This window comes from Mizuhopecten yessoensis, unplaced genomic scaffold (genome assembly GCF_002113885.1).
Source record: "Mizuhopecten yessoensis strain PY_sf001 unplaced genomic scaffold, ASM211388v2 scaffold3339, whole genome shotgun sequence".
Classification (NCBI taxonomy): Eukaryota; Metazoa; Mollusca; class Bivalvia; order Pectinida; family Pectinidae; genus Mizuhopecten; species Mizuhopecten yessoensis.
Window position 1 is genome coordinate 222,843 of NW_018404995.1, and position 24,571 is coordinate 247,413.

A 24,571-nucleotide genomic window follows, 5' to 3' on the forward strand; every position below is an offset into this window, starting at 1 on the left:
CACACAGGACAACCATGTTATGTCTTTTTAGTTACATCACACAATAAACAGAGGGTTCATTACATTACAATTTATTGAGGGCTCATTGCTGACATCACACAGCTTACAGGGCTCATTACTTAGCTCACACATCTTACAAAGAGCTCATTACATTAAAATTTACCATGAGCTTACTGCTAATTGCTTACATCACATGGCTTACAGGGCTCATTGCTTACATCACACGGCTTACAGAGAGCTCATAACATTAAAATTTACCATGAGCTTACTGCTGATTGCTTACATCATACAGCTTACAGGGCTCATTAGTTACATCACACAACTTACATAGAGTTCATCACATTACAGTTTACTGTGGGGTCATCACACAGCTTACAGGGCTCATAACTTCCATTAACTGAACGCTCATTAGGTACATGTACATCACACTGCTTACAGGGCTCATAACTTCCATTCACTGAACGCTCATTAGTTACATGTACATCGCACTGCTTACAGGGCTCATAACTTCCATTAACTGAACGCTCATTAGTTACATGAACATCACACTGCTTACAGGGCTCATAACTTCCATTCACTGAACGCTCATTAGTTACATGTACATCGCACTGCTTACAGGGCTCATAACTTCCATTCACTGAACGCTCATTAGTTACATGTACATCGCACTGCTTACAGGGCTCATAACTTCCATTCACTGAACGCTCATTAGTTACATGTACATCGCACTGCTTACAGGGCTCATAACTTCCATTAACTGAACGCTCATTAGTTAGATGTACATCATACTGCTTACAGGGCTCATAACTTCCATTAACTGAAAGCTTATTAGTTACATGTACATCATACTGCTTACATGGAGCCCATTACATTGCAGTTACTTACATCACACAGCTTACAGGGCTCATAACTTCCATTAACTGAACACTCATTAGTTACATGTACATCACACTGCTTACATGGAGCCCATTACATTGCAGTTACTTACATCACACAGCTTACAGGGCTCATAACTTCCATTAACTGAACGCTCATTAGTTACATGTACATCACACTGCTTACAGGGCTCATTACTTCCATTAACTGAACGCTCATTAGTTACATGAACATCACACTGCTTACAGGGCTCATAACTTCCATTAACTGAACGCTCATTAGTTACATGTACATCACACTGCTTACATGGAGCCCATTACATTGCAGTTACTTACATCACACAGCTTACAGGGCTCATAACTTACATCACAGTTTACCAAGGGCTCACCAGTCACAAAACATAGCTTACAGAAAGCTCAACAGCTTCTTTACACAGCTTACAGAGAGCTCATTACATTTCAGTTTACTGTAGGCTCACTATAATTACCTACCTGGTACATTATCACTCACATTTCTCAGGACCCGATATTTCCATCACAGACAGCTTACCGAAGACCTCATGCGTTAATCACAGAGGACAACGGATGAGCACTGTAAGTAATTGACATCGGGATACTCACCTCGGGCTCATCACAAGCACCTCACACATACAGCTTACCAAGGTCTTACTTGAGTACCAATTTATCAACAAAGCACACCTGACCGTTTTAGCACCCAGGACCTACAGTACGCATAAAGTATACAACATGCACAACAGATTAAACATGGCAGGGTTACTTACAACACATATTCTAGAACAGAGTTCTTAGAGAAATAAATTACTCGCATATAAAAATGTACACATAATTTTATGATAATAATTAGCAGTAGCAAGAACAGGTATCTTGTTGTCACAAAATACATATCACGAGTTCATTTAGAATACTTAAAATGTACTCGGTATGATAATATAATTGAACTGTTTCTATTTTGCAGAACTCGGAGCTGATATGATGTTAACAATTAGAAACTAGAACAAATATGTAAATTTTGGATATGTTTAACTCCAGGAGAGAATTAACAGTCGAAATGTTTGATTATATGGAGAATGTTGTTAGCAGACTTTAAAAAAAATATACTGTAATCATGTTTGGCTGACAAAGTCTTAGATTCATCATTTGTTCATTTCTCACAAGCATACCAGAATATCTGGAGTTAGTACATTATACAATGAAATTTCACAAATCCCTGAAGATGCAGTGTCAAGTATCCAAAAGGTCCAATATTAAAGACAATCATTTAAGTACATACCGAAATACAAAATTAAGAATGTAGGTGGGGGTAGACTACAGTTATGATTGTACTTAACATTGCAAATTCATGTTTACATATATATAGCACATTTCTAATAGTATACAAGCATACAGTTCAATGACTTTGTGGCAAATAAGTATCAATCTGCAGACATACACCTATCACACTTCTGAAGTCTTATTTTTACATTATGCTTGATTGACAGAACAGAAACACACTACTTTTACACAACAGAACACCTTACACATTAATTTATTGAGTTGATCGATAGCATTATATTGCACTGCTACATGTAGTATGTTATTTCAACATTGCAGCACACTGTATCACTAGGCAGCACACTGTATTACTAGGCAGCACACTGAATCACTAGTACTATTTCTGCAGCATTGTACTTATTACAAGGGTAGTTTCCGGAGCCTAACAGCTGGCAGTACAGGGTATCATGCCCTGTACCATGTCAAGCACTCCCTTCAATCTTCATATTCTGTTTTCTTTAATACGTGTACAGATTCATCAGTGCTAAAGCCAAAACCTTTCCTACCCCAGTACATATTATATTCCAACTCAGGAAAGATGAAGAAGCCAAACACAACCCAATACCAGCAATGTCACATTTACACTCACACTTATAATAATGTGATACATATTTGTCTTACAAAGCCCAACCTCAGTTACATATAAATACATCTCTCTCCTCTACATAGTAACAAGGCCAAACCTTCTAGCAGGTAACTTAACAAACAGCAGTGAGACTAATGCCTGCACAGGTCCCCGTAGATCCAGCTAAATATCACCAGCTAATTACTTCATAATATACAAAATATATAAATACAAATCCCTGTGCAAATGATAATGTGGCAAAAGATTCAATCACACATTCCAATCAATCAACACTTGTATACTTCAACAAACGTTCTACTGCCGCAGTGCGGACACTACACTATAAAGGCTTTAGGACTTAGCCACAAACTTTCACACCACAGTTTGACACACACATATCTACCACTCACATCACAGTCTTGTATATATACCAACCATTCCATACTGGCCACACTTGTAATACTGTATCCAATACAGAGTCAAATGCCACAATTCTATATTATATTACAGAGTTTAAAATTCATACTATTTGTACAAGTATATATAGATCATAATTGTATTTCATTCAATACTCTATATTGTTAGGCTTCTAGTCAAATTAATATATGTACCATTCCATGGTAATACTATTACTGTATTAACTAACCTGGGCAGTGGTCCATCAGCTGAACATCTATCCCAGATATCTATAGCTGAATCGAAGAACTATACTAAGCTAGGCTTACAAAAATATGCCCATTTAATCATTGTAGCCAACATTGCCACCTTCAACTTTTTCAAAAAGCAGATTTTTGTTGGAGATCCAGTCAAGGATGTGGTTATAAGGATGTGCTGACTCCTTGGCAAAGTTATAATACAGTTTACAAGTTCCATTGATAAAAGTTTAGTCCATGAAAAGATTGCCAAGCAGAAATATCAGAAGTTATTTTTAATTCCTATGATTTATGTCAAATGTTGGAAGAGCACTGTCATGGTGGTGATTTGTAACACAATACAGACACACCTGTCATGGCTGTTAAGTAATGTGACTACTAAAACAGTAAGCCAAACTTAACATAGCCCTTGTTGATCAGTTAGTATGGGGTCTGTCCCTGAACAAATATATTGAATCAGCATTCTAGATTCACATTCGCTTCTATAATATTGTTGGTTAAGCATACCAAGTTTCAAAATAATCAGAAGTCAAGATAAACGAAGGAAAAGCTCTCAAACCAGATTCTTTCTGTGGATATAGGGATAGACAGACAAATTGATTGGAGTATAACCCCCCACCAACCTTGTTGTGGGATATACTATACAGAAGGGTATAGTCATTGTACTATACACCCCAGGAGACTCATAAGGTGTGCATTGCGACACTCACAGCTACAGTTAGCACAGCAACCAATATATTAACTAGTAAAAATCTATTTTTTTGATTCAACTAATCTAAACTAACAACCAACAATAATTGTGCCTTAACACTCTGGTACAATCCACACTGACGGCGTCGAACTGCAAGATTACAATCCACACTGATTTTGTTACATCAACAGATTACAATCCACACTGATGGTGTCCCACCACAAGATTACAATCCAAACTGATGGTGTGACACCACAAGATTACAATCCACACTGATGTCGTGACACCACAAGATTACAATCCACACTGATGGTGTCACACCAAAAGATTACAATCCACACTGATGGTGTGACACCACAAGATTACAATCCACAAAGACTGTCACCACAAGATTACAATCCACACTGATGGTGTGACATCACAAGATTACAAACCACACAGACAGTGTCACCACAAGATTACCATCCACACTGATGCTGTGACACCACAAGATTACAATCCACACTGATTTTGTTACATCAACAGATTACAATCCACACTGATGGTGTCCCACCACAAGATTACAATCCAAACTGATGGTGTGACACCACAAGATTACAATCCACACTGATGCTGTGACACCACAAGATTACAATCCACACTGATTTTGTTACATCAACAGATTACAATCCACACTGATGGTGTCCCACCACAAGATTACCATCCACACTGATGGTGTCACACCGCAAGATTACAATCAACACAGACAGTGTCACACCACAAGATTACAATCCACACTGATGGTGTGACACCACAAGATTACAAACCACACAGACAGTGTCACCACAAGATTACCATCCACACTGATGCTGTGACACCACAAGATTACAATCCACACTGATGGTGTCACACCCCAAGATTACAATCCACACTGATGGTGTCACACCGCAAGATTACAATCAACACAGACAGTGTCACACCACAAGATTACAATCCACACTGATGGTGTCACACCACAAGATTACCATCCACACTGATGGTGTCACACCGCAAGATTACAATCCACACGGACAGTGTCACACCACAAGATTACAAATCACACTGATGGTGTGACACCACAAGATTACAATCCACACTGATGGTGTCACACCAAAAGATTACAATCCAAACTGATGGTGTGACACCACAAGATTACAATCCACATTGATGGTGTGACACCACAAGATTACAATCCACAAAGACTGTCACCACAAGATTACAATCCACACTGATGGTGTGACACCACAAGATTACAAACCACACTGATGGTGTGACACCACAAGATTACAAACCACACAGACAGTGTCACCACAAGATTACCATCCACACTGATGCTGTGACACCACAAGATTACAATCCACACTGATGTCGTGACACCACAAGATTACAATCCACACTGATGGTGTGACACCACAAGATTACAAACCACACTGATGGTGTGACATCACAAGATTACAAACCACACAGACAGTGTCACCACAAGATTACCATCCACACTGATGCTGTGACACCACAATATTACAATCCACACTGATGGTGTGACACCACAATATTACAATCCACACTGATGTCGTGACACCACAAGATTACAATCCACACTGATGGTGTGACATCACAAGATTACAATCCACACTGATGGTGTCATACCACAAGATTACAATCCACACTGATGGTGTCACACCACAAGATTACAATCCACACTGATGGTGTCACACCACAAGATTACAATCCACACAGACAGTGTCACACCACAAGATTACTATCCACACTGATGGTGTCATGCAAGACAGTACATTTTCTTACTTTTCTTTAGAACTCAATGTACATCGGATGACATTGTTTCTCATACAATGGGAATGACGACACATACCAACTTATACATATATCTGTCGTCACAAGTTCATTGTCTCAAAGTAGAGTCAAAAACACCTCATAGCTAACCAGTACACATACTCTGGTAAATACCAACTTATACATGTATCTGTCGTCACAAATTCATTGTCTCAAAGTACAGTCTAAAACACCTCATAGCTTACCACCACACACCAGAACCTCAAATTATCCAAACCTTCAGTGTGTCCCCAATTTATTACTAATCTTTTAAATCATTGCCTTTTTACAATAAGCTTAAACAAGTACACACAAATATGTTTGATCGGCCATACAATACCACCTCTACTTGTTACTCAAATGTATACACAATGATCAACATCATCTACCTGTTTGTGGTAATCAGAAGCACCTGAATGTCACGTACAAATAAATACTTGTCCTCAAATTTGTTCAGATATGTGGCACTGTACTGTAAACTACAGTAGTATTCATATAGGACATATGTCTGTATAGGAAATCTAGTCATGGTGATAGTAACGAGTCTCTATGTATAGTCTGTAAGTCAGAAGCAACAGTGGTAATGCTGGCAGTAACGAGCAGGTTCACTACTTGTGGCTTTCAAATCCCAGGCATTGATGTGTATGTTGGCTATATCTACCAGACTTTCCAGTTTGTATTTCTGAAGAGGTGTTATTTCCTTTCTTGACTTATTTCCTTTTAGTCTATAGATTTGAGACAAGGAGTTGAAGACCCCAACAGTCATGAATACAGTGTTCATTTGTTCAGCTTTACAAAGCAGAGTCAGTCCACACACAACAGAAATAAATCAATACAGTCGCATCACACTTGAGCACTAAGTTTCAACCGGGGTCAATCATACTCCAAAATTTGTTTGTGATAGAACAGCAGATATCTGTAGTAAGAAGAAATGAATGTTATAAACAGGAATATTATACAACCAGGATATTCGACATATTAAACAAGTATAAGTTCACCAGTCAAAATCAATTATTGGGCTATCAGGCCATTCAAATTATAACACAGCATCATAGCATCATTTGAGATGTTCTTTCAGGTGAAATCATGATCAAATAAGAATAGTTTAGTAAATTCACAGGTTGAAAATGCTCAATTTTGGGGTTCAAAATCGAGAGTCTCCCTCCTTAATAGGTAGAGTTGGCAAGTATGCCATAGGCAACCTATTTATAAGCTACAGATATTATTCTTAATAAACCTGAAAATATAGAACAAAATGCTTAAGTCACTTAATCCTGATTTCAATCCACTATTACTAACATATCATGATCAACTACTGTATGCTGTTCCTTAACTTTGTCTATTGTAAAGATTCTATCATAAAACCTCACTTATATGTAGTAAATACTCACGTCGGATAAAGTAGGATAAACAGCAAACGTTTGTGGGCAACCACAAGATTAATGTCCACTGGGGTTATTGTTTAAGCTCAGTGACAATTTCACAAAATATCAAAGTATTATCAGTTTTTGAAATTCAATCAGAATGAAAGAACAATAGAAAGCCTGTACATTGTAAGTACTTACTGTCACTTGTCGTGTCATTGTTATCCTACTGTAATGTCTTACCCTTCACTGTTGAGAACATCACGTGTCATTGTTATCATATTGAAATGTCTTACCCTCCACTGTTGAGAACATCACGTGTCATTGTTATCATACTGTAATGTCTTGCCCTTCACTGTTGAGAACATCACGTGTCATTGTTATCATACTGAAATGTCTTACCCTTCACTGTTGAGAACATCACATGTCATTGTTATCATACTGAAATGTCTTACCCTTCATTGTTGAGAACATCACGTGTCATTGTTATCATACTGTAATGTCTTACCCGTAACTGTTGAGAACATCACGTGTCATTGTTATCATAATGTAATGTCTTACCCTTCACTGTTGAGAACATCATGTGTCATTGTTATCATACTGAAATGTCTTACCCTTCATTGTTGGGAACATCACGTGTCATTGTTATCATACTGTAATGTCTTAGCCTTCACTGATGAGAACATCACGTGTCAATGTTATCATACTGTAATGTCTTACCCTTCACTGTTGAGAACATCACGTGTCATTGGTATCATACTGTAATGTCTTACCCTCCACTGTTGAGAACATCACATGTCATTGTTATCATACTGTAATGTCTTACCCTTTACTGTTGAGAACATCACGTGTCATTGTTATCATACTGTAATGTCTTACCCGTCACTGTTGAGAACATCACGTGTCATTGTTATCATAATGTAATGTCTTACCCTTCACTGTTGAGAACATCACCAGGCAGTGCCTTGTTGATTAGATGGTCATCACATTTGAACCACTGGTCCTTCAGTTGCCTGATGAAGCAGGTGTAGTGACCACTCTCAATTGTGCCCATGTGGTTCACCACAGCAAACAAAGAATACCTGTTATGTACAATGTCTAAGATCAGAAACCTAGTCAACCAGTGTTAAAGCAGATACGCAAAAGCAATCATGAATGATAATATTTAAAGAAGACTGAAATTTTATTCTATTTTGTTATTTCTATGCCCTTTTGGATTGTATTCTAACAAAGCACATTGTAAGAAATTATCTATTCAGTATAAAGCATAGTATGGTGTTTATGATAAAGACCCTGAAAGTAAGTCATTTCAGGATTAAATCTTGCTTGTCGATTTCATGAGGTATTGAAATGAGTTGGTATGGAGACAAATTCAACAAACTGCAAAACAATATCTCAGTAATCCTGATAGTGACTTGTCTCTGACAGTACGTTATAAACTCTTGACATGGAATATTTTGACATCTGATTTCCTCAAGTCAAACACTGTTACAGTACCAGGAATCCACCTACTTGTTATCACATGAAAGCCCTCTGGAAGATTCCTGAATGACCTGATTATTGTAGCCATTAGTGTTGTTGCGGGAGGAGGACATGAAAGGGGTCATGTCCAGCTCCTCGGGGAATGACACGTAAGTCGAGATCTTCTTGTGGTACCCTGTTGAATGCTCAAATCTCTGAAAAATCAAACGAGTTTGCTATCAGTCCTCGTGCATGATCCCTTTCACCCCTATGTAACTTTAGTAGACTCTACCATGCATTGATATGGAGGGGTCGATTATGGTCTACTGTGGTGAAAGGGTTAACTTTAATGAATGATGGAATTTTTTAGAAACAGATAAAAAATTAAATTAAAAGACCCTTTGTTTTGGCCTATGCCCTTCTGCAGGATATATAGCAGCTTATGGTCATCTTTGCATAGTGTGCTGTACACTATCTACTGTCAAATGTGACTGAACAATCAAACTAGATGTACAGCAAAATTAGCTGAGTTTTAATTATGTTCTCCCCCCAACAAAGACTATCAAGGCATATTTTAGGTCACAATGTTTTCTTACTTTGAGATGAAAGCATGCAACTATAGGCAATTTCTTCATGGTCAGTTGTTTGGTAGACTCCTGATAACTACTGCAGGTACTACATTTTATCTTGGCTGAACTGCCCAGGTGCTCAGGTTTTGTAAACCTAATAAAGAAAGCAAAGTAAACCATGTACATAATTCTCCATATATGTTCTGATTATATTATACACAACAGTAAAGCATATTAATTATGCATATTTAATTTCTATAAACAGATCACTCTTTGAATGTAAGTTATACAAAAAACCTCTGCATTTAAACAGAAAGTACATTAAGTAGCTATCAAATGGTTATAAGGAATGTTAATAATGAATTTTACCTTTTTAAACATTCTAAAAGTGAGGTAGGTTCATATGTTCCGGGGCTATTAGTAAAACCTGAAACAAGGAACAAAATCAAACTTAACACATGGTCACTTATTTCATTGTCAGAATGTTTGGAGCTTTTACTGTAGAATTTTACTAAGTTCTCTGGGTGTAGTTGTGAAAACATTAGGAAAACATTAATTTCTGATGGTTCATTAATTATTATTTTTTTAAATACATAGACAACTCACCTGAGTTCGGAGAAGAGTTGGAGTTACTGCTGCCTCCAGCTGGTGGACCAGGACCCAAATCCAGTGAAATATCCCAGATTGGATCGATCGTTGTGGAAACATTACTGAAATTTTACAACAAGACATTTTTATTTAAATTTTTGACTTTCATTCCTACTGACTGATACTCACATGTATATTTTGACATTTAAGGTCATATAAGACAGGTAATAGCTAAATACAGAAGGTAGCTAATGCAGATTTGAATGAAACTAAAATATTATAAAAACCAGGTATCACAAGTGATACAAATCCCCTCGCATTCACACATTGTAACATATGTAAGAGATAATCAAGTCGCTAGAGCGATGACAAAGTTTTTTTTCTAAAAAATGTAACAGTGACCTTGACCTTCAACGTAGAAACCCGAAACAAGATTTGCTCAAGGCATTGCCATACCAAACACTTGTATGAAGTTTCATGAAATTCTGTTGAGGAATGAAGTCAATAGAGCGATGACAAAGTTTTTTCTGAAAATAGTAAAATGTGACCGTGACCTTCAACGCAGTAATCCGAAATGCATACTTGTTCAAGGTATTTTGTTGAGAAATGAAGTGGGTAGAGTGGTAACAAAGAGTGTAACATGCGTATGTACGGGCGTAGTCCTACATATATCCCCTCGAACTTTCGTTGAGATGGGGAAATAACACTGGCATGTCTATAAATAACTGGCCCCATTTCCCTATATAATTATACATACATTCAAAGACTGTTATGCTGCTAGCAATTGGAAATTTCAATGCAGGGTTAACTGTTCATATTTAAGTGTGTGTATCAGGTTTAGAACTTGTGAAAATATAATAACACCATCGTGGAACATTCAGAGAGTGAAATCGCAAAATTAACACCAAGTGAAAATAGCTACATTAACAGTAAAACTAATTTCCAAACAATCATATCATTTACTTATTCAAGTCAAATTTTGTGGTTCAACTGGTATTTTGTTTTCATTATATAAACTGCTAGGGTTCATGTTATACATCCCTCTATAATACCACCAAGTTTAGAAATTAACGTAATGAACATCATGTTAGACCCCACCAGGATACGACTTACTTGCACTGTTGACAAGTGACATCTGACTGGAGACCGCCAGTGAAGATCTGATCTATGATACAGTTACAGTGGTGAGGGTTCCCACTGCCATTACTGTCAGAGGTTCCTGTGGAGGTACAACATGTAGATCAAACACTATTCACTGCTACACTCACTGTAATCACAGACTCCACACTTAACTAAACCTGTAAGCCTGGGGTCAACGTATACCCCTTCCAACTACCTGTACAGGAGCATAACTCCAATGCAAACAGTTAAAATACGAAATAAATTGCAATAAGATACTGGTTTTGTTTACCCAGTTCCAGTTCTTTTGAGAAAATGTATAAAGATAAATCAGTTAAGAGTTGAATCAAGTCAAAATCAGATATAAAACACAATAGCAGAGCTACCTGAAATACTGATTATGTGTAATATCAGTTTCATAAAAAATTGGTTGAGAAAGCAAGAAGCAGTATCTTGGAGTGAATTTATGATAAGATCAAAATAAACAATTTATGTACCTATGTCTGACAGAAAATCAGTAAACAACGTCAAAATTACACATGTTCAATCAATAATGCATTTCCATTTATTATGGTATATTACAAAGTCATTTTTATCAAAAAAAAAAGAGTACTGCGGGGCGGAACAAAATACGCCCGTCGAATGCCATATAGTGTTATATACTTTCTTACATTGAAATAAGATCTGCATCATTCTAAGAGTGGTTAATTGATATGCTATAAAAAATGTAGGAGAAAATCTTCGGACAAAAAATCAAATACTGAAATGAACAAAAGGCAATAAATTTTGCAAAAATCGTCGAATCAAATTCTTTTAAGGGAGACACAACTTCCTCTCATGATTATAAAGTATACCAAGTTTCAAATAGATCGGTCGAAAAATGTAGGAGGAGATTGCCGGACAAACAAAGTTTACGCCGGCCAGCCGGCTGGACAACGCCATACCATAATACTACCGTCAAATTTGACAGTCGTATAATAAGAAAAAAGAAAAGGAATTTAGTTAATGAAACTGGTGCAGTATTAACCAAAAGGTATTAGCACTATAGACATAGGAAAAGTTCTAACTAACAAGTGTAGTAAATTAATATCCTGCCCTGGCAGAGTGCAGCAGTGGGTGACAAGTCCCAGAGAAACAGTCAGGAGCAAGTGCTGGTACAAAAAGGCAGCAGTGTTTTATACAGGAGATTTACAGTGAATTCAGTCATAAAATCCAACAGCAAAACATACTAGATATTAGAATATTAGATTTAGAAAAAAAATTGGAGTATTGGTCCAAATTGTTTACTTCAAATTAAATAAAATTTGTTCAAAATTATCCAAAACTCATGGAAATAAGTTATTTTTTAATGGTCTTTAGTTTATTAGTACAAACACCAAGTGTCCAACTGGTGTTAATCATTAGGTTATGTGAACACACAACCAACACAACTAAAACTGTACCAACCTGCATTTAACTGACTGTTGTAGGATAATAAAATATTATCGGAATAACCTTTACAGTGCCTGTGTAACACATCCAGGGCTGCTATAAGGAATTCATGAGCATCCTGCTGCTCGTAACCAGCCAGGTGGCGTGCGTTAGTCCACACCAGGTGAAGTAGTCTGTACGGGATATGTGGAGTTCTTGCCCCGCAATAAAACTACAACAAATTAAATAGGTATTAGATTTGGAATAAACTCTATCTAAACATACCCGACAACCCTGACTTAAAGAAGTGAGAGTATATGGTTTTGAAATTAAATTAGCCTTCCTGAGAGTAAAATTTTGACAGCATTACATTGTAACGTTGTTCAAGAAATAATTCTGATGTTTTTCTCGAATATTTCGATTAATTACTGATAAGAAGTCATAAATTTCATTTTAAATATTCTTCTTTGAAGTCATACACTGATATTAAAAATTTAATTAATGAAAAAGATAAGATAGAATTAATTAAATAATTACAAAACACAAATTGACATTCAAACTTTTTCTCAACAAATATTTCAGATTTTTTTTTTAAAGAAAGTCAAAGAGGATGGATAAAATGGAACATGTTCATTATTTTTGTCCACATGTTTCTTTATCAATACTAAGCATTTGACTGTTCACACCAAAGAAAGTAATATTTTATATTCAAATATTTGTTTTGTTGCAGAGGTTAAATGGACATGAAATGACAGCATAAATCAGCAAAAACGAAGTAAAAAATTTGCTGTACTTTATCTTACCTCCTGAAACAGACGTGACATTTCACAAACAAGGCACTGCCTTGCATCCTGGCTGAGCACCTGACAGCTGTGCTGGTCAGACAGAAAGAAGTCACGTAGCACCGGGGTGTGAGTCAAGGCTTGCACGATACAATTCATGAAGCAGGTGTTTCCTAAATTGATCAAGCCTCGCAATCCTTGTTGATAAAAAGATAAATGATTGAAATGGTCATTTTATTCACCAAGAAAGGTCAATTGAATGATGTGTAGCAGTAAAAACATTATTTTCACACAAGTTTTTTATATGAAACATTTTAATACCAAACCGTTTCATAACATGTCTGACACAGGAAAGGATCAAATTCAGCTGACTATTACTTATCCAATGTAGTTAACTTGATAAAGCCTCACCTATTGAGGACTTAATTTCTACTTTTCTTCTCTTTGGATTCTGACGAAGAATTTCTATCTCCACTTCATTGGGCTCCCATGATGAGAAATTAGCCCTTAAACCTGAAACAATACAGTTTTATGTAACATTACATAGACCTACAAAGACGAACAATAAAGGACAACTGACAAAGTCTTGTGAATTTATCATTTCAATTTTCAACCCTTGACAGGTGCTCTACCAACTCAATGAGCTCTGACCAAGTCTAGTTCAGCTAGTTTTATTTGAGTAAAAACTCAAACTTTCTATGACATTACAAGATACAGAATTATAAACTAATAAGCAAAAATTCAACTTAACTGCAAAGTGTTTGTGACAATGGTCAGGGCTTCAATGACTGCATCAACATCAAAGTGGTTTCTATTTTTACTGAAATAGCCCTTAGTTGGTTTCTAACATGAAGACAACTTTACCTATGCCCTTTTTTGATTTGGTATATTGCTTCCTGGCTATTTCTTCCAGCTGTTCATCATACATGTAGTCACCACATTCAAAACAGTAAACTGCGCCGTGGACCATGTCAACAGCTGAAAAAACAATTTATGAATTATAATTAAAAAATACCAGATCCACAAATGTCAAAAATACTGACAATTATGTAGGTTAATATAATATAGAATGAGATCCAACGTTAACTACTGGTAAATGTAGGCTGTCATCACATCTCTTCTTTTGAATTATGTAGGTTAGTTAATATTACATTATAATACATGTACATCAATATAAAACACATTTTTTTCCATTTGCTATCTTCCTTTGTGTTACTTTTATTGAAAGTATCTTTCTTCCTTTTTCTTAAAAAGAGTTTTATACTGGTATAGATTACTACCACTCATTTGCAGAAGTTCTGATACTGTCATGTAACACCAAGGTGTATGACCAAGTGAGTCTTACTAAGAGATAACCTGGATGTATATCAATATGATTTGATTTGTTGTATATATATTTGATCTAAACAAAGAAAAAAAAGAAAAAAACTCACCAAGGTGATGACCTTTAGTTTCTGCATGCTCATGGATATGCTTAGCACCATAACACCCAAAGTATATACAGTTAAGGCAGGCATGCAGGCGGGGTCCATGTAGTCTGCAGGTGTGACAGACACAGGATTTCGCCTGAAATTTGAAAAAAGAAAACTAATTAAATTAGTTGCATAAAAACATAGATTATTACTATAATAACATAAATATTTTATTTACCCATACTCATGAAGACTGGAACTTACAATATTTTTCCAATTACCATCACCCTCTTATAAAATACAAAACCAATATTTTTCTCAGTCGCCATAATTTTTACTAATCAGTGTTCCTGTTGAATGAAGATAAGTGCATATGCAAGAATAAGTCGGCAACCGCATTAATGCCACTACATTATCAGCAAATTTTGTGTTATGTAAATGTTAAATGACAAGCTGTCAATCAGCCCAATTTACACAACACTAAATGTTTATAGGTTCCATCGAAAATACCACTGATTATACAAGGTTGGGGATCATATCAATGAGGGACTGAATTTGAGGAAATATCTTTGCGAAAGCTCTGGTAAAATGTAATGGACAAGGGAGGGATTCAAACTCTAGACAGACACTCTAACCAAATGAGCTGCCTGGTCACCATTAGGTCACACCACTCTTTCCCACTGCACACATTCCTCGTTTTCCTAATTTTTTCACCTACCCAGAAGGCAACTTAATTTGCAAACGAAAATTGCTTATTACCATATATAATGTGTAGACAGTACATGATACCACTCACAAGGCCGGATTCTGTGCCAAACAGAGATTTCATCTGTGACCAATTTACGCTGCACATATGCAGCTTGAACTTATAACCTACATATCTATACAATGACACAAACACACTAAATATATGAAGATGTTTCATGAAATAAAGACACATTTTTTGGTGACAATTGCTTATTAAAGCAGCTTATATGCTTTTATTAAGGTTGTAAATCAGGACATTTTTTTTCAGTTACTGGGATATTCCCTCAAATGGGGGTCTCTCATTTAAGGGTAATCCCCACCTGTTTGCCAGGGGCCTTTTATGCGGAACAATGTTAACCGGTACGTCCGTTTTTAAATGTAACATTTTTGGGTATAAATCTTGACAGACCTGCAAACGTTTATGCAGACCTTGTCAAGGCTAGCCTGAAAGTAGCATCAGATAACTGGGTCGGACCTTATTTCATAAACGAACAACTCTGATCAAACCGTTTGGACCGTGATAAACGAAAACGGCCCAGAAAAACAACCTATATCGTATCAAAACAAAACGTGAATGTGGAAAAGGGGGACATTTCGGGTTGCTTACATTTATTGGGAACAAATGTAATTACTTTATGTTACGCATACGCTATCAAGATCTTGTTTCACTCCTTTTTGTCAAGTTTTAATTGATTTTTTTTTTCATTGCGTAACGTTTCTGAGACATCACTATGTATTGTAGATCTCCAGTGATTGGTTATGATATTATGTATTTATTTGATTATAAAATCAGATCTGACGTTCAGTCTATGTGGGTTTTCCGATATATTCCGTTTTGTTTTGAAAATGCAAAACATTACAGTAGACGGCTAACCTTCCGTCGCCTAGCATCAGCTGATGAACATGCTATGAAATATGTATGGATTATGCGAAAAGAGTTGGTTCCGTGGGTCGTCTTGTATTCCTGGAGATGTTCGCAGCTACCCATAGTCATCCCAGGGCTCTTCTTCCTCGAAATGGAAGAATGTTTTTCATATCTAAAGTAGGACCCATCGGCTCAATGTAAACTTCAACAAAGATGCGCTGCGAGACAAAAAATACGAATATTTTGCGCATAATCTGTGTCGCTTCCGTTTCCGTTGTTACCTCAAACTGTTCATAGAAGACCCACCCACATGACTTTATTCGTGCTTGACCTCCTTGTCACCTATTATAATTGAGTTAACATAGCAAGACCCTATATATTTATGTCTATTTTCAAATATTTTCACAACAATCGATATTGAAGGAGATTTTGTTGGATTCTGTTAGGAAGGTAAGGCACTATTTTGCTGTGGCTAACGTAAGGCTACTTTCATTTTGGCTTGCTGCACAAAAGCTTTCCATCCTACAGGTTTTACGATTTCTATACGGGAGGATATTTCACATCCGTCGTATTATAAACATCCGTGTTGATTTTAATAAGAATTGGCAACAACTCATAATAGCCAGTGATACTTTTGTAACACAAAACCTTGGTGCGTTACACTTTGCCTAGTTTTTTTTACAGTAATCCACTAACGTTAGTGCAGGCATATTCGCCATGCAACAAAATTCGACACCCTGTGACGAAAATGCCATATGACGTCATAATACATAAGATGTGACGTAAATAATGCACCATAGTCTTCAACACAGTTACAGCCTTCAAATATTTTGACAAGTAGAGATATAAGAAGGGAAATCTATACTTTTAATCAAAGCAGTTATGAAATATCTTGTAACAAAACAAATCTTCAAAATTTGGTCTGTGCAACGGACATCTCGTCAACTAAACTCATTAATCTGAGGCTAGTTGGTTGTATTTAGTGTACATTTATTACATACACATGAAAATACCCATATCTTAACGCTAATTGCAGTGAATGTAAGTAAATTGTTTGTTTTCTACAATTCTACTTTGGTACATGTACAATGTACTGACGATCCACTGCGAGTTTATGGAAAGATCCGCGATTTGATAATTCGTCAGTTTTCATTTTCATGCAATGTGTATTTAGAATACAATCAACCAGTATCTTTTTAAAAGTATTGTTTGCATCTTACATTCAACAATCTTACAACACTTAAATTAAAATATCATCTAGAAAATTTCTAGATTTATATCTGAAAGGAATTTGTTGTCAGCCTGAAATTGCTGCTGTACAATCGCATGCTGATTGAACATAGAGACCGACAGTTACCAAAGACTGATTTTTACATGAAAAAGTAAGTACATTTACAACACCTGGCCGGGCAGTCTTTGTTGAATAAGTTTTCAAGCCCAAGAAAATCGTTAATTTGTGAGATCAGATGTTTCCTGCTGACGTGCAAGAATATCGGAGACGTACATGTGACAAATTATCAAAAAAGTCGGGGGGGGGGCGATTGTTGAAAGCCCTGGACCCTCTCATCCTGACCCCCTGACCCGATGAAAAATATAATATTGGGCAGCGATTTGAAAGTTTAAATTTGTTAAGGACTGAGTCTTTATTGCGTATCATGTAATGACATCATCTCAGCCGATACCCGTCATCTTTCTTAAACAACGTTTATCAGTTTCTTCAAGTTACCGAAAACTAACTATCACAACTAAGAAAAACGATGTATTTCAATGTTAGTCATTGTTACACACACACATTTGGAGCTGTTCGTATCAGTACAGCTTGTGTAACATAAACATGATTTTTTTTATATTTAAACACTTAGATTACTTGTAAATAAGTTAAATGTTTGATGGTGGCGAAACTGCCTGCACCTTTGAGCAAAACCACGGAAGGCCTGATGACGTCACAAATGTTGCGTGTTTACAACAATGTTTATTTATAGGCATTTCAGTCGAATCTTCTTCTGTATTGGTGCTCGTCGGCATTTTGATACATGCCTATTTGGTCGAATTATTAACAGAAAACCTTACTAATGTGACGAATTTGCCTTCACTGACGTTATAGTTGAGATCGCAGCTAGTTTATTGTAGTTAAGGTAATATACATGTGCATGTACTATATATGTATGTTTTGCAACTTTTTGTAGGTGATGGGTTGGGAGACTGTATGTAGCATCATAGGAGCCCCACTGGGTTTTGCCTGTTTTCTTTACTTTGTGTGGACACACAAGAGCAGAAAAAACATTGTAGGCAAAACTGTCCTAATCACAGGGGCAAGCTCAGGCCTTGGAGAAGGTTGGTCATTTATCATTATGATCTTCTTTGTAAATTGTGATTATTACAGATTAAATTATCAACACAAATACACAAAAATAGTGTTATTCAGGTGTTTATTCCTGTTAAGCTGCCATACATGTACATGCCTGAAACATTTCAGCTCTCTTGTTTCATTTCTCTGTTGTACCACTATACATTATTATCCCCCGCTTTCACCGAAATGGGGAATATTAATTTGGGTTTGTCTGTCTGTCTGTCAAGCTTTGTTTCTGTGCAATAACTACAACAAATGTTAACCGATTTTCTTCAAACTTGGTCACAGGGTTAAATGCCTTAAGGGCTCGGCCCCTTGAATAACAAAAACGTCATTATCCGCTGTGCTTCGTTTCTGTGCAATAACTACAACAACTGTTAACCAATTTTCTTCAAACTTGGTCACGGGGTTAAATGCCTTAAGGGCTCAGCCAAGTTTGATGACCAGATTTGATTAGCAGAATAATGGCCCCTTGATTAACGAAAAACGTCATTATTTGCAGTTTCCGCTTTGTAACTCTAGCAAATATTAGCCAAATTCCTTCAAACTTGATAACAATTCTTGTGTTCCTCTGTCTTTCCACCCATCTCGATCACCCTTTGGTTTTTGTGTGATAAATGCTGTAGATATTGTTCAGATGTTTCAACCAAATTCCATATGCACATCCGTCTCAAACTAAGTTTGCCAACCGATGAGGGAATATTTACGGATAATCAATGAGGTATAGGGCTTTTTTTTTCTTCAAGTTTCAAGCTATACATTATGTCTCAACAGCATGATACTTGCATGTTTAAACCTAACCTCAATAATGTTAACCTACGATATGTTCTGCAAGTGGGGGATATAAATTCCATGAATTTGCTTGTTGTATTTTACAAGGATAATACTTGTAGCATTGTTATGTTATAGGAAGGAGAGTAGTGTTCTTCCACTGCAGCTTTACCAATTGAGCTAAAGGGAAATTCCCTGAAGCACAAAGCTATAAGGCAACCATAGTCCTATGTACAATTAAAAGCTGCCACATCACTTTTCTTTCTTTAAACATGTTCACCATCAAACACCAAGGCTAGCGCTCTTAATCTCTGTTGCCAGGGATTAGGTGACACAGTCACCATTTGAAACAAGGCAGAGGCTACTAGGTTATATGTCTTGTATTATCACAATGTGAAATACAGAAAATTGTATTGCATGGCCTGAAAATTAATAAAGTACATTTTGTCCAATTATATAGCACGCTGTATACCTGTATAAAGTACACTGTGCATTTGTAATATACATGTACACTTGTAGTAAGTTGTCTAGTGTGGTACATAGTTTACATACATATATATATACAGCTCACTCCTATATAGCATACTTACTATTTATGTAGTACAGTACAATATGCTCTCATATGTAGTACACTTCTTTATTTTTTTAATGGTGCTGACCAGCTTGTGCCAAGGAATTCCACAAAGCAGGATGCAGAGTGGTCCTGGCTGGCAGAAACCAAAGTCAACTGGACAGGGTCAAGGGTCAACTGCTGCAGCTAAAAAAGGTGTTTTGTTAGATACATTTTCATAAAGTCAAATTTGCTTGGACATTTAGGGAAAAAATGAGATGAAAAGAGTTCAAGATATTAGATATAGATATAAATGAATGTGTATAAACAATTTAATGATAGTGGTAGTTTGTATGAGATGCTGGTAATTTATGTATTGGTATTTTCTTTATATAAAAGGATTGACACATGTGATGTCAGAGCTAATATTAAGGGAAACAACTCTTTACAGCCTGCAGATGATAGAGAACCAGAGATAGCTCTGATGGACCTGGAAAACCTCAGCAGCCTGTCTGGTCAGGTAGACAATTTGATCCAACGAGTGGGACCCATTCACATCTTGGTTAACAATGCAGGAGTCAGTTCACGTGGACAGGTAGAGGACACCACTGTGGATGCCTTAATCAAGGTCATGACCGTCAACCTGTTTGGTCAGGTGGCAGTCACCAAAGGTCAGTAAAGGTCAATACAATCAGCTTAATTTATGTCATCTTATTTAAATTAATGAAAATGTCATAAAAAGCTCGTCAAATTCATCAAAGATCGGTCGATGTCACTTGAGACAAGTCAGTATCATCAAAAGATAGTCAATGTCACCAGTGTTAAAAAGTCACCTGAGGTAATATCATTTTCACAATAGTTTAGTCAATGTCACCAGAAGTCGGTCATTGTCATCAAAGATCAGTCAAACTTACCAAAGGTCAGTCAGTGACACCAGTGATTAGTCAATAACACTAGAGGTTAGTCAACGATATCACACGTTAGTCAGTGACACCAGAGGTAATTCAATGTCACCAGAAGTCAGTCAATGTCATCAAAGGTCACTCACAGTTACCAGAGGACATCAAAGTAAATATCAGCAGATGTTGGTTAGACAGTAGAAACGAGTCAATTCAACAAGTGATTAGTCAATGATACCAGAGGTTAGTCAGTAACACTAGAGGTCAGTCAATGATACCAGAGGTTTGGTAGTAACACTAGAGGTCAGTCAATGATACCAGAGGTTAGTTAGTAACACAAGAGGTCAGTCAATGATACCAGAGGTTAGTTAGTAACACCAGAGGTCAGTCAATGATACCAGAGGTTAGTTAGTATCACTAGAGGTTAGTCAATGGTACCAGAGGTTAGTTAGTAACACTAGAGGGCAGTCAATGATACCAGAGGTTAGTCAGTAATACTAGAGGTCAGTCAAGGGTACCAGAGGTTTGGTAGTAACACTAGAGGTCAGTCAATGATTCCAGAGGTTAGTTAGTAACACTAGAGGTCAGTCAATGATTCCAGAGGTTAGTTAGTAACACTAGAGGTCAGTCAATGATTCCAGAGGTTAGTTAGTAACACTAGAGGTCAGTCAATGGTACCAGAGGGTAGTTAGTAACACTAGAGGTCAGTCAATGATACCAGAGGGTAGTTAGTAACACTAGAGGTCAGTCAATGATACCAGAGGTTAGTCACTAATACTAGAGGTCAGTCAATGGTACCAGAGGTTTTGTAGTAACACTAGAGGTCAGTCAATGGTACCAGAGGTTAGTTAGTAACACTAGAGGTCAGTCAATGATACCAGAGGTTAGTCAGTAATACTAGAGGTCAGTCAATGGTACCAGAGGTTTGGTAGTAACACTAGAGGTCAGTCAATGGTACCAGAGGTTAGTTAGTAACACTAGAGGTCAGTCAATGATACCAGAGGTTAGTTAGTAACACTAGAGGTCAGTCAATGATACCAGAGGTTAGTAATGACACCAGAGGTTAGAAATGACACCAGAGGTTAGAAATGATACCAGAGGTTAGAAATGACACCAGAAATGTGTCAGTAGTATGAGGGGTTAGTTAATGACACCAGAGATTAGTCAGTAACACTAGAGGTTAGTCAATGACACTAGAGGTTAGTCAATGACACCAGATGTCAGTTAATTGCACCAGAGATTATTAAGCGACACTGGAGGTCAGTCAAGAAAACTTAATGTCAGTCAGTTAATGACACCAGAGATTTCTCAGTGACACTAGAGGTCAGTCAATGATACCAGATATTAGTCAATGACACCAGATGTCAGTTAATGGCACCAGAGATTATTAAGCGACATTGGAGGTCAGTCAAGAAAACTTAATGTCAGTCAGTTAATGACACCAGAGATTTCTCAGTGACACTAGAGGTCAGTCAATGACACCAGATACTAATCAATAACACTAGAAGTTAGTCAATGACACCAGAGGTCAGTTAATGACACCAGAGGTTATTCTGTGACACTGGAGGTCAGTTAATGACACCATAGGTAAGTCAGTTGCACTTGGGGTTAATCAATGACAACAGAGGTCAGTTAATGACACCAGAGGCTAGTCAATGACACCAGAGATTAGTCAATGACAATAGAGGTCAGTTAATGACACCAGATATTTGTCAGTGACATTACAGATTGATTAAAGAGGTTAGTCCATTTCACCAGAGGTTAGTAAGTTGCACTAGAGTTATTGTCAATAAGGGATTAGTCAATCTGTCACCCGAGGTGAGTCACTATCACAAGTTAGGGAAAACCAATCAGAGATTAGTCAATGTCACCAGAGGTCAATCAAAACCCTAGCTCTCAAGGGCCTTTGATGTAGCTTGCAAATGATGACATGAGAAAAATATATACCGAAAGTATTAATGATGACTCTCCATGCCCCTGCAGGTTTGAGGAAAGAACAGGCCTGCTGTATCCCACTACATCGCATTGAAGGCACTGAATGCCACTCCTTGCAGAATTGGAGATTTTCTTCTCTATATTTTGCTAATGGGGCTACATTTGGGATCATTTTATTTTCTCTTTGATTACCAAGAACCTTTTGCTAGTGCCTTGCTTGGCGACACCTCACTTTGGCTTTGGTGTTGAGCATTCACACAGGTGAGGAAGGCAATGGGTTCCGTCTACAGGCCAGGACATATCCTTAAAATGGTAGTTGTTATTCTCTGCTTCATGTTCAGCAATAGGTTTACTCATTGTCTGTATAATTTGACTGTGGAATGCTGTGCTGGGTGCTTTCAGCATACCATTTCAGTGAGGTAGCACTCTGAAGTCGGCATCAGATTGACACTATCGCAAGATGGCATTTACACCAACATACCCTGCCTCCAGCACACATACATACATATAGGATGTTACACCTAATAAAACCAAACCAACATACTTAAGTTTCAAATAATGTCACTTTAAAATTGCATTCTTTTCATTTGTAGCTTGCATGAATTTAAACTTTACTTTTAAGTCAATTTTACCATAATTGCAGTAAATTTTACCTGTCTTTTGGTTCTTTCAGCGGTTCTGTCTCACATGATATCTGCAGGAGAGGGCTCCATTGTAGGAATAAGCAGTATTCAGGGCAAAATTGCCATCCCCTACCGAGCTGCCTGTAAGTATCACTTCTGAATCATCCACAAAGCGTTAGGACATAAACATGACACTATCAATGAAACACCACATAATTACTTAAAATCAAAAATCGTTCTAATGCTATTTATTTAATTAGGTAATAAACATGACATAATGAGATCCATACCTTGTTATGGTTATGTATTGTTGAGTTGTGTGTGATTATGTATTGTTACTCTACTGTACACATCAAAACTATTTATCATACAAATGTAAAACTTTTATTGTACTCTGCATAACTTGTACGAGTGATACAGTTTACATGTACTTATTGGCCATGTTTCATTACCAACTTTTCATCGATGATTTTTCAACAATGGGGCAATAATGGAAATATTTGAATTAAATTTTACATACACAGTTACAAGTTGATGTACCATGTACTCAAAACATATACTGGTAGTAATTTCCAGAACTTTGGTCAAAATACCCAGGTCTAGCACAGGAGTGCACTGGGCAAAATACCCAGGTCTAACACAGGAGTGGACTGGGGGAAATACCCAGGTCTAGCACAGGAGTGCACTAGTCGAAATACCCAGGTCTAACCCAGGAGTGCACTGGTCAAAATACCCAGCTCTAACACAGGAGCGCACTGGTCAAAATATCCAGGTCTAGCACAGAAGTGCACTGGTCAAAATATCCAGGTCTAGCACAGAAGTGCACTGGTCAAAATATCCAGGTCTAGCACAGGAGTGCACTGGTCGAAATACCCAGGTCTAGTACAGGAGTGCACTGGTCAAAATATCCAGGTCTAGCACAGGAGTGCACTGGTCAAAATACCCAGGTCTAGCACAGTAGTGCACTGGTCAAAATACCCAGGTCTAGCACAGTAGTGCACTGGGTGAAATACCCAGGTCTAACACAGGAGTGCACTGGGTGAAATACCCAGGTCTAACACAGGAGTGCACTGGTCAAAATACCATGGTCTAACACAGGAGTGCACTGGTCGAAATATCCAGGTCTAGCACAGGAGTGCACTGGTCGAAATACCCAGGTCTA

General features: G+C 37.2%; 2 protein-coding genes across 4 annotated transcripts in view; one reads left to right on the top strand and one right to left on the bottom strand.

The window, feature by feature from the left end:
- Positions 1–4,634: 4,634 nt before the first annotated feature.
- On the bottom strand, positions 4,635–16,514 carry LOC110447368 (ubiquitin carboxyl-terminal hydrolase 22-like). 2 transcript variants are annotated; one of them, XM_021493004.1, is made up of 13 exons: positions 16,291–16,514; positions 14,691–14,823; positions 14,122–14,235; positions 13,669–13,770; positions 13,279–13,454; positions 12,560–12,707; positions 11,060–11,165; positions 9,965–10,068; positions 9,728–9,785; positions 9,386–9,512; positions 8,841–9,004; positions 8,261–8,410; positions 4,635–6,880 (listed from the first exon to the last, which is right to left on the bottom strand). In XM_021493004.1, the coding sequence occupies exons 1-13, from the start codon at positions 16,408–16,410 to the stop codon at positions 6,838–6,840; spliced, it is 1,545 nt and encodes a 514-aa protein (XP_021348679.1). In that variant the 5' UTR covers positions 16,411–16,514; the 3' UTR covers positions 4,635–6,837. The 2 variants fall into 2 exon arrangements, with proteins under 2 accessions (XP_021348679.1, XP_021348678.1); XM_021493003.1 differs by having other exon boundaries at positions 4,636–6,880; positions 12,512–12,707; positions 16,291–16,513.
- Positions 16,515–16,547: 33 nt separating this feature from the next.
- The window catches only part of LOC110447369 (dehydrogenase/reductase SDR family protein 7-like), a 10,767-nt gene continuing 2,743 nt past the window's right edge, over positions 16,548–24,571 (top strand). The window contains exons 1-6 of one of the 2 annotated variants that reach the window (XM_021493006.1): positions 16,548–16,731; positions 17,583–17,663; positions 18,468–18,615; positions 20,065–20,168; positions 20,404–20,623; positions 23,460–23,552. In XM_021493006.1, the coding sequence (XP_021348681.1) occupies positions 18,471–18,615; positions 20,065–20,168; positions 20,404–20,623; positions 23,460–23,552 (562 nt within the window). In that variant the 5' untranslated portion in view covers positions 16,548–16,731; positions 17,583–17,663; positions 18,468–18,470. The remainder of the gene's footprint in view (positions 16,732–17,582; positions 17,664–18,467; positions 18,616–20,064; positions 20,169–20,403; positions 20,624–23,459; positions 23,553–24,571) is intronic. The other variant, XM_021493005.1, reaches the window with a different exon arrangement.